This window comes from Amphiura filiformis, chromosome 4, assembly GCF_039555335.1.
Source record: "Amphiura filiformis chromosome 4, Afil_fr2py, whole genome shotgun sequence".
In the NCBI taxonomy this organism is placed as follows: domain Eukaryota; kingdom Metazoa; phylum Echinodermata; class Ophiuroidea; order Amphilepidida; family Amphiuridae; genus Amphiura; species Amphiura filiformis.
This window is the reverse complement of record NC_092631.1, coordinates 79455975-79466811: the sequence shown is the minus strand read 5'-3', so window position 1 is coordinate 79466811 and position 10837 is coordinate 79455975. Positions and strand designations below refer to the sequence as shown.

The 10837-nt window shown below is 35.9% G+C and overlaps 1 protein-coding gene across 1 annotated transcript; it reads right to left on the bottom strand.

Moving 5' to 3' along the window:
- Positions 1 to 9186: 9186 nt before the first annotated feature.
- LOC140150409 (uncharacterized) lies at positions 9187 to 10617 on the bottom strand. The gene has a single exon (XM_072172421.1). The coding sequence runs from the start codon at positions 10615 to 10617 to the stop codon at positions 9187 to 9189; it is 1431 nt and encodes a 476-aa protein (XP_072028522.1).
- Between the last annotated feature and the right edge of the window lie 220 nt (positions 10618 to 10837).

Genomic DNA, 10837 nt, shown 5'->3' with positions numbered 1-10837 from the left:
TTTTTAATTGATCGTCGGCTTTTCATCCTAGCTACATACACTTTAAGTACAGGGTGAGTCAAAAAAGTACAACAGAGCAAAGAATCGATATTTATGTAAGAACCAAGTTGAACTTTCCCAATATTGAAAGTTTCTATAAATGCCACACTCAATAGTCACCTTTTGTGATAATATGAAGTGAATCGCGACTACCGTTAAATTTTATGAGTCCTTTTGCTGCGATAACCAATTTCATTATTTGTCCACGAGGTACCATGTATTTTGAATGAGAGCACACAATGCACGATAAAGGCACCAGCTCTGAAACTGACTTTAATTTAAATATCAGTAAGATCGGAGCATTTTTGCGTTATTTTAATTTATTTTTCTGTTTAAACAAACTTTCTAACATTACTTTAAGTCCTTCATACCTCTCTCGACTCCAACTCCAGTTTTTTAATCCCAATATGTCCAACTTAATGGATATTTTGTAATTGCACTCCACTTCAATTGGCGCGCATTTCATTTCGACATTTGTTTATAACATTTCGAATTTCAACACAAAATATACTGTCCAAACACTCATACCCCAACCCTTAATTACCAATAATCACAAAACTGACAGTACGAATGAGGATATTGAATACAATGGATTGACGTGTAAACGCACTGATAACGCACTAAAAGGACTTGCTTAAATGTCACGGTCTTCGTCGTCTTCATTTCCTTTCTTTTATTTTGTTTATATTTATTCAAACGTAGGGGCAAACCGCGAGCGCGTTTTTTTAATTAAAAGCCAAAGGCCTAAACCGAACGAGTGTTTTTTATTGAAATTAAATTGCGTAACACATAATAACGCGCTAAAAGGCATGATAAGCCTGACTTTATGTCACGGACTTCGTCGTATTCATTTCTTTCATTTTATTTTATTTATAATTATTTTTCAAAAATTGGGGCAAAATGCGAGCGCGTTTTTAATTCAAATCTATAGACCAAACCGAACTTTGTTTTTTAATTGAATTAAAATTGTGTAACATACCTTGTGAAATATATTCCATGTACAATACCTTGTTAAGATAATTACATCCCAAACCGAGGGCCTGTGGGTATAATATCTCATTATGTTACTACTCACCTATATGAACCCATTAATGTAAAATTGCCAATTCGCCATGAATGATGAAGGCATTTCTGTTCATTGACTTGATCAACAACCAAAGCCTTTACAGTGCTTGCATCGCTTACAAAATATATATGAAGAAGTGTCTGCGGTCGATATACTTGGGAAATATTTCAAATTTAATGTTTCTGCAAATTGTTTTTCAATCTGATTTCTATAGTCCCATGTTGGTCACGTTGGTAGAAAGTAGCCTTTTACTCTCAGGTCCAAAATAATGTGCATACTTGTCTATTGAACATGACTACAATACAGCATAATTATTATACATACAGTAGAATCTCATTTCATGTATCTATTCTCAACCCTTTCAAGGTTATTACATGGGATTTTCATGTGCTTGATTACAGAGGGGCGTAAGTTAATAACAGAAAGAGCCATGCAAAAAAGAAAGAAATCAATACCGACCCACATGCACAAGACCATGAAACTTGGCGTAGCTCGTGTGTCATTCTATGGGGGCACAAGCCTTTTTTCGGCAATTTTTCTATGGGATATTCTAAATTTTAAAATTGATTGGGGCATTTCCCCCGTTCTCCCATTACGCTACTACATCGTCTCTAGAAAATGTGTTGATTTTGAATTATCCTTGATATCTTAATTGGTGAAATAAATCAATGCTGCTACGTTATTACCCTAATTACGAAATAATATACAACAATAACTACGACACTAATAACAAAAAGAACAACATTTTTGAAAAAGAAACATAAACACGTTTTTGATCTCGTGAACATGGTGCGTAAAAAGGATGTAAGCGAATGATATCCAAACGGATTCTAACAATACTGTATAAAACATACACTAGCTACACTCTAAATTTTGCAACGGTTAATGTAGTTGTGAACAAATGAATACATGAATACAAAAGCCACCCAAGTCCATGGGAAGTTATTTTGAGAGAAAAACCTGTGTATCATTTTATTTCCTTCAGTTAGATTTACCTGGTCAATACGGTAAGTTTTACGTCCAAATGAGTGGATTAACCTGTATTAGGTATGACGATTACCACTAGTAAGATAATACAAAATAAAGCGCACAGGTATGTATAATGTTGATAAGCATTCTGCCATGTAATATAAACCACACACTTTCCTTTATTAAACCCATTTTTTTCCAAAAGTCACTCTCTAGCAATGAATGTGTTACAAGTGGACTTTTATACATACTGGATTTTAATCAATGTGTTACAAGACTCAAATCATGGAATTGGGTGATTCTTTCATACATGCTATTTTTCACATGCTCAATAGACACAGAGGATGAATTTGAGTTGTTCTTTCATACATATGACAGGCCTATGTATAGCAACACTTTCCCATGCTTAACTCAATTTGGCTTAAGTATGGACTTGGGTGGCTTTTGTATTCATATATTCAAATGGTTGAACCGTTTGTTGCACTCTCTTGATGCTACGTACTTTGAATAAAGATGTGTACATACAGTGCTTATATGATATATTACTATAAAATGGTCATTATTACAATGTATGTGTCAAGATTGGTCTTTCAGTAAAGGGCTCGTAATTGTTAGAAGACAATTTCTTAGCTGTTTTAACAAATGACACCATGTATTTTCGGGACAGCTATGTGTTAGTGCGCTAACACATAGTTGTCCCGAAAGTATGCGTTTGTATTTTCGGGACAAGTATGTGTTAGTGCAATATAAATAGCCAAGAAATTACTTTTACCAATTAGGAGCCCTATCCAAAAGTTCAACCACTCGTTCAAACTACATTATCCGTTGCAAAATTGTATATCCAACGCAGCAACATTTCACTCACTGGAATAATCAATTGTTGAGAAAACTTGCATATATATTTGCATATTCATCACTGTTTATAAACAGTGATGAATATGCAAATATATAAATGGGTTTATTTTTTATCCACACATTTCAAGATTCCCCTTTAATAATCAGCTCATAAAAAAAGGCATAACAGTGAAAAAAATGCACAAAATAAAATAACGGATTGTGCATAATAATAAGTTGTTTCGCCGCCATTCTGACAGCGATATATTAGGCTACTTGAATGGACGAAGTTGTTTGTCATGTCTGACTTATTGAAATTTACTTTTGTGGTTTTTCAACTCGAAATATCTTAGTGAAAATGCTGCTGACATGGCGTGAACCTTTAACAGTTTATTGTCTTTTTAAATAATTTTAAGCAAAGGATATCGTTGATATCAAGAGCAGTTATATAAACATTAGTGTCAAAATCATATTTTTCATAAGATTTAAGCTCTGTTTATTTATTCTTGCATATGATAAATTCATAATTCAAATACAGGGTGTCCCAGGAAATAATACCGGGTGAATAAATTTGAACGTAAATCGAGAAATAGGCAGTTGAATCCAAAATTTTTAAAATAGCGTGTAACCCATCTCATCATGCATCTTATACGCTAATTTTACTTGAATAGGTTAATTGATTGCAAAGAAATAATCGATTACATAACGCATTCGTCAATTCACTGCATTCCAAGTTTGAAAGAAAGATCATTCAAGTACAATACAATGCGCACTAGTGAATAGCTGTCAATGGGATATACAGCCTGTCTCAAAAAAAGTTGAACCGTTCAAGTGAAAAGCGCCCTCTTTGGCAATTAGAAAATATCGTTGTGACATGATGTCACAACGGTATTTTCTAATTGCCAAAGAGGGCGCTTTTCACTGCACAATTTTTTTTTTTAGACAGGCTGTATATTTTGTTCTGTGAATTAAGATTAAATAATCTGTCTCTTACAAAACACTTACTTAGGTTTTGTTCAAATTTGAAAAACTGCACGATATTGAAAATGAGAGTAAGATGTGCTCGGTACTTGTAAATGTCTTTTTTGTTTTCTCAAACACATTAATGTTTTTTTGAATATTTCCGAAGTTTAAATTAAAATAACATATTTGCACAACGTAAAAAATTAATGCAGAAACTGTTGTTTATCTTCAGTGAAAGCATGAATAATATAACATCGTCGGATTATAAAATAGGTAATGAGGACTGAATTTAATGAGATACACAAACTTTAGGAAGGGGTGAGCTGGTATGAAAAAAACGCCTGTTGATCAAACTTGGAATGAACTTCATTGATGCGCGCATTATGTAATCGTTAATGTCTTTGCCACCTGTGAACCGAAATACTCAAAAACATCTCAAAAAAGTAATTATGGCAATTATTCAAAAACGGGCTACTGTATTACAAATCTGTAAAATGCGTTGGAAGCAGAATCAGTGGACAACCGATTCTTTAGAAATGCTTAGTCGCGCTAAAAGTCGATCGATACATGTTAAAATCAGCACAATTCAGAGATACACCTTTTTTGCTATGAAATTAATTTTCTCGGTCAAATATAAAGCAATATTTTTTTTCTTCAGTAATGTCAGTTAAAAATTGGTGCTTGGATATACATTTTTTTAAGTCCTGGTGTTAAAATTAAGCATCAAATTGTATCTTTTAGTGTGATATTTTTGATTTTTATAGGCCTTGAGTTCGCCAGCGCGCTTTTTACGGAATTGATTTTTTAGCGTCTCAAACTAATATAGTTTGCTAAAGAAAGATATTTCCCATCGTGTGGGTCTATATATTATAGTTTTGTCAGAATTTCCGTTTTTATTTTACCCTTTTTCCCTTCATGCTCCGAAAATGTCAAACTCAGTGCTTTTATCTCGTGCGCAACCAGCAGAAATAGTCGATATTTTCATTGTTGTCATCCAGGGCAATTTTCCATTGAAAAGCAAAGATCATGAAGATTGCCCGACTAGCGATTTGGTAGCCCAAATCCCCAATTGGTAAATGAGGTGAATTTTAAAAATTTGCTCCCGTGATAGCCTGCAATTTATGGATTCCATGATTATGAAAACCATTTTGTCTGTCTATTTGTTTGTTTACCTAGGTTAGTCCGTATTAAGAGACGCACGCTTGAGGTCCATGAAAATCCACGGTCCAAACCTAGAAAAAATAGCCTGTTATTATAGGGGATTTTAATCTTCTGTCCCTCCTATCTCCAGGTGAATTTTGTATGACCTACCCCCCCGCCCCCCATCGCGGGTTGCCATTTTCATTACACCCTTCAGACTTGTGTTCGGGTTTGTTTTTAATTTGACATGTAGGCCTATAGGCCTAACCATATTTGTCATAATTAAGCGCTATACCTAAATGTATAGCTATGCTATATAGGCCTGTATTATTATGTAATATCATGTACATGTAGGCCTATGGGGTGGGGTGGGTGCAGAGGTGTGTGAGGTGGGTAGTGCGGGTGTATGTAGGGAAACTTTGGGGTGGTACTCAACACACTTTAACCATGACTTTCAATGCAAGGCTTATTGTTGCCACAAATGTTTGTTTTTTCTTAAGGTTATTTAATAAGTTTTTATAAACTTCCATGTTTAACCTGGTATTGTTTTGGCTGCTTCATTAGGACCTATTCTTTCGGTGGGTTTCCAAAAGCAGTTTCAAACAAACACAAACAAAAGGCACCATACCCAGTCACCTTCATGACAATTGAAACACTATATACGTCAAGTATTAACATCCAAGTTATTCTGTTTTTAGGCAAGCAATTTTAAATAATTGCTTGAACAGGTTTTTGTTTAAAAACAAAAACCTGTTTAAGTTAACAATGAATGGTTCTTATAAGGCATAATCTCTGATGAGGAACTCAAAGCGCGTAAAGCACAAAATTTACAAACAAACATAAAAACAATCAATTTATAAAGATTGGTTAATAACGAAAGTCTGGGGGCGTTACGAAGGTTATGTGGAAGTGTGTTCCAAACAGTTTGCTTGATCATAAAACATACAGCGTAATATTATGTTTTGTAAAAGAAAGTTTTGTTTAAAATATTGCCCAATTGCATGTAAGATTGTCGGGCAAAGTCGTTTTGAGGAGAAGCAAATTTCAACACATTGGTCCGAATCACTCACGTGATGAAAGATTCTCATCGTGCTATAAACATGATCAGTAGGAGCGCTATTAGGCCTGGGAACTTCGTTGCTATATTGAAGTTCTGGCAACACTGTAGCCATGCCGGTATTCCCATTAAACCCAGGGATATCGATCCACAATGCTAGTATTAGCCTTAGATTTCACGCGTTGATTTTGAAAAATTTTCAGCCGACAGAAAAATGGTGAAATCAAAACGGAAATTCTGACAAAACTATGATATATCGCTCACGGTGATGTGCGTTAGAAAGTTGGGAAAAATCCTTCATTAGCGAACTATATTACTTTGAAAAGCTAAAAGGTTGATCCAAAAAAGACTCGCGGGCAGAGTTTAAGCCCATCAAAATCGAAAATCTTACACGAAATGACTGAATTTCACGCCTAAGTTTAACACTAGCATTTGGAAAAAAAATACAGTATCAAGCACTACAATTTGACCTGACATTTACTGAAAAAATGAAAATGATTGCTTTTCATTTGGCCGAGGAAATTAATTTTACATTGAAAAGGTGTAACTCAAAATTTAGCTCATTTCAACACCAAATTCGATCGTTTGTATTGCCACATTAAATGACTGAGTGAGCCTTGCATAACAAAAGAATCGGTTGTCCAGGTTGCTAACTGGAATTTCATTCTGTGCATTTTGACACCTCATTTGTAGCAATTGTCTAAATATTGACGTAATTACCCAAGATTTGAAAGTTGCAGTAAATTCTATTGATTTGTATTCAGTATAATGAAAGGAAATCTGTGTAATAATATCTGAGTGTTTTATATTGTTGCAAGTGCAACTTTCAAATCTGGACCTCACTACATTAAATTGACCGGCGTTTTATTGTTTTCTGGGCTATCGTATCAAGTGTGTCAAAATGTGCAGAAATAAATTCTGCTTCCAACGCATTTTACAGATTTGTAAACAATAGCCCGTTTGTGAATAATGGCCATTATTTAAGGGGGGAGGGTAATTGCTTTTTTGGTTTTGTTTTTGAGATGTTTATTATTATAGATATAGAAGTTAGGCTTGGTTCAACACTTCACTATTTTTCGCTGAACATTCGCTAAGTCGACTTGCGTCTGCACCAGATGGTAATGCTGTGATAAAATTGTTTACACCGGGATCTATAATAGTCCTCTTTGATCATGTGATTGACAGTATGGTGTCAGATTGACCTTACAATGACGTCATAATTGACGTCAGTCATTGTAGAGTACCATGCCAAATTTGACAGACTTGTCGTGCAACATGAACAAATTCTTCATTTGATGTCCGATCTTGTCTTTATCAATCTTAGACGCGACGATAATAGTAATTGGCTAAGTCCAGCCATCACATCGTTGATAGTCAGTGATGGCTGGTAACGCCAACGATTAAGGCGCCAACATTGGCTACTCGTTGCTGAGACAGCTGACGGCAAGCCGTCAGTAAGATAAAACTTTCGTTAAGAGACGCAAATTTTAAAAATGGGTTATATACCTTTTAAAAATTGACAACCATCAAAGTTTTGATATAGTTACGCAGATATGATGTAGAGAATTGCTTACTTTTTGTTCTATGTACAGTAAATAAAACTCAATACAGCAGGTTTTTCAAGATAAGTTCTTTTGAACTGGATGTACAAACTTATTCTATCCTGTTTTACCCATATTTTAAAGTTGATTTATATACTTGTCTATTTAATACTTGTTTTCCAATAATGTTTTCACTGACAAGTTTTCTTCATAACACTCGCAAAAGTTGAGGTCTGACAAGAGTCTGGTATGCCTTTAATTTGACATCCTTGGAACATGGCCCAAGGTTACGACGAATAATTCCAAGTGTGTTGAGAGCTTTTGTACGAATGTTTGAGATATGTTGTTTAAATGATAGGTCATTAGATATAGTTACACCAAGATATTTGTGACTTTCCGTTTTCTCAATAATTTGGTTTGAAACACAATAGCTGAAAATTGACGGCAGTTTCTTACGAGTGACAGTGAGGTGTTGACATTTGCTGGCATTAAAAGACATTTGCCATTTGTCTGCCCATGCAAACACTGCATTCAGGTCTTTCTGTAAGGCTACATGATCTTCTGGTCCTTTTATCTCACGATATAGAACACTATCGTCAGCGAATAGTCTAATGGTAGATTCCAGCTCTTCAGTGATGTCATTGATATAGATAAGAAAGAGGGTGGGTCCTAACACTGACCCCTGGGGCACACCAGATTTTACAGGTGCCCAGTTTGAACAAGTTCCATTCATGGTAACACACTGTTCCCTGTTTGACAGGAAACCTTGAATCCATTGGAGCGATTTCCCTCTAATGCCATAATGGTGCAATTTGGCAGCAAGCCTCTGGTGCGGCACCTTATCAAAGGCTTTGCTAAAATCTAGCATAAGAATATCAGTCTGGCTGGTTCTGTTTAGACATTCTGCCCAATCATGGATGGCTTCCAGCAGCTGAGTTTCACATGAGCGCTTTTCCTAAAACCATGTTGATTTTCTACTATGATATTATATGTGGCCAGATGTTTGGAGATATGCGACAATACTATGTGTTCCATTAATTTACATGAAATACAAGTTAAACTAACAGGTCTGTAATTCTCAGGTGAAGATTTTACTCCCTTCTTGTATATGCCAGTGACAAAAGCTTTTCTCCAATCATCTGGCAAAGTTCCTGTTGCATAGGATTGCCGAAAGATGAAATGCAGCATCGGTGCAAGTTCTGTAGCATAATCATGAAGCATCCTGGCTGGTATACTGTCTGGTCCCCCTGCCTTGTTGATGTTTATCTGAGTAAGCTGTTTTATTACTCCTTGTAACTCTATGTCAAGATCTTGAATACTTGAAAAGGCAGAGTGTCCTTTGTTAGGAATTGCAGATAAGTTCTCGTCAGTAAATACGGAGGAAAACTGTTTGTTTAGAGCTTCAGCCTTTGATAAATCAGAGACACATATTTCCCCATCTGATAATAATGTGGGGATACTTACTGCATCCTTCCTTTGGGATCTTATAAAAGACCAAAATCTCTTTGGACTGGTTTCAAGACTTGGCCCAAGCACTTCTTCCATGTAGTGAGTGTAAGACTGACGTAGGGTAGCAGTCACATTGTTACGCTGCTTTTTTTGTAACTAGCCCATAGGCGTTTGGATTTTGTTTTCTTTGCAGCAGAATACAACTTATCTCTTTTCCTCATTTGTTTCACAATACTATGATCTATCCAAGGGTGGCTTTGTTTACCCTTGGAGAAATGATGGGGAACATACTTTTCTGTTGTATTTAACACATAGTTCTTAAATGTGGTCCAGTTTTCATTTACAGATTTGTTCATGGGTTCATTCAGGAAAAAATCCCTAGAGTTAGCCTCCAGCATTTCTTTGATGCTCTGTGTAGCAGCTTTCTTAAAATTGTAGATCTTACGTGGTGGCTTACTCATTCTTTTGGGCTTTAAATTCAAGTCAAAGAGCACTATGTCATGATCACTCACTCCTGGTTGTGTTCTAATATTACTCACAACATTTGGGTTGTTGGTACATATCAAATCTAAAACGTTTTGTGATCTTGGTCTTGTGATCAATGTATTCAGCTGCGTAAGACCTGACTCAGATAGAAAATCTAAGAAATCATCATGAAGTTTCTTACGTCTACTGTCACCTTTTGTTTCACCTGTCTCCCAGTTTATATCTGGGAAGTTAAAATCACCACAGATGATGATATTACAATGACTTTTGATTTTACTCAAAACTTTGGCAAGGCTATCAGAAAGATGGTTGACTGGGTCAAAGTCATTATTTGGTGTTCGATAAAAACTACCTATAAAAACTCTACCGGCTTTAACAAACTCCATGGAGGACCAAACAATTTCACAAGGTGCATCAAACTCTGGTTCTTCAACAGAAACAAAGTTACCCTTAACAGCAAGGAATACACCTCCCCCTGATTGATTACGGTCCTTGCGCATAACATTGTAATCTTCAGGGAAAATGGAGTAAGATGGAATACCTGAACCAAGTTTGGACTCGCATCCAAATATTATATCAGGAGCATGCTCTTTGATTGAAGCTTGAAAATCCAATCTTCCTTTCTCCCCTTTTAGCCCATCACAGTTAATGACCATTGATTTTAACGTAGGAACACAATTCTTCCTGGATCTGTACACTTTGTTTGCCTGGTGTTTAATTGGTGTGGACGTATCATGTGGAACAAAGTTACACACATCAGGTTCATCAACAGTAACTTCGTCGGTTAATGACTCAAAGGAATTACCAGTAACAAAGTAATTGCTATCAAAGAAACTGGGACCAACATTAGGCAAGCCACATTGTATACAAATCCAAGACAAATTGGAATGATGAGTATACACATCAGATATGTGGTCCGTTACAACGGCACACTCCCGGTGGTACCATATGTCGCAGCTATCACATTTGATAGCTTGCTGGTCATTTTCCACTTTGCGACTACAGATACCACAGGGATAGTTGGTAGTTGTAGGACCTGGATTTGTTTCAACACAGCTAAGGAGTAAAATCATAACTATTGTCTGACGGGTACATGTGGAGTTGGACCTAACCATTGGTTTGATTAGACCTTTAGGCAGAAATTTATGCAACCTGGTATGATTGGTGAGGTATGCAAGAGAATGGTTATGACTCGTGAAACTAGAATCAAATCCGTCTAGGATTTACTTCTCTTATCTTAGGGTTATGTTCCTTATTTAGGGTTAAGGCGCCTTATTTGGGGTTGGGACTGGT

Coding starts and splice junctions, on each gene's coding strand:
- LOC140150409 (XM_072172421.1), bottom strand. CDS start 10,617: ATGATTTTACTCCTTAGCTGTGTTGAAACAAATCCAGGTCCTACAACT.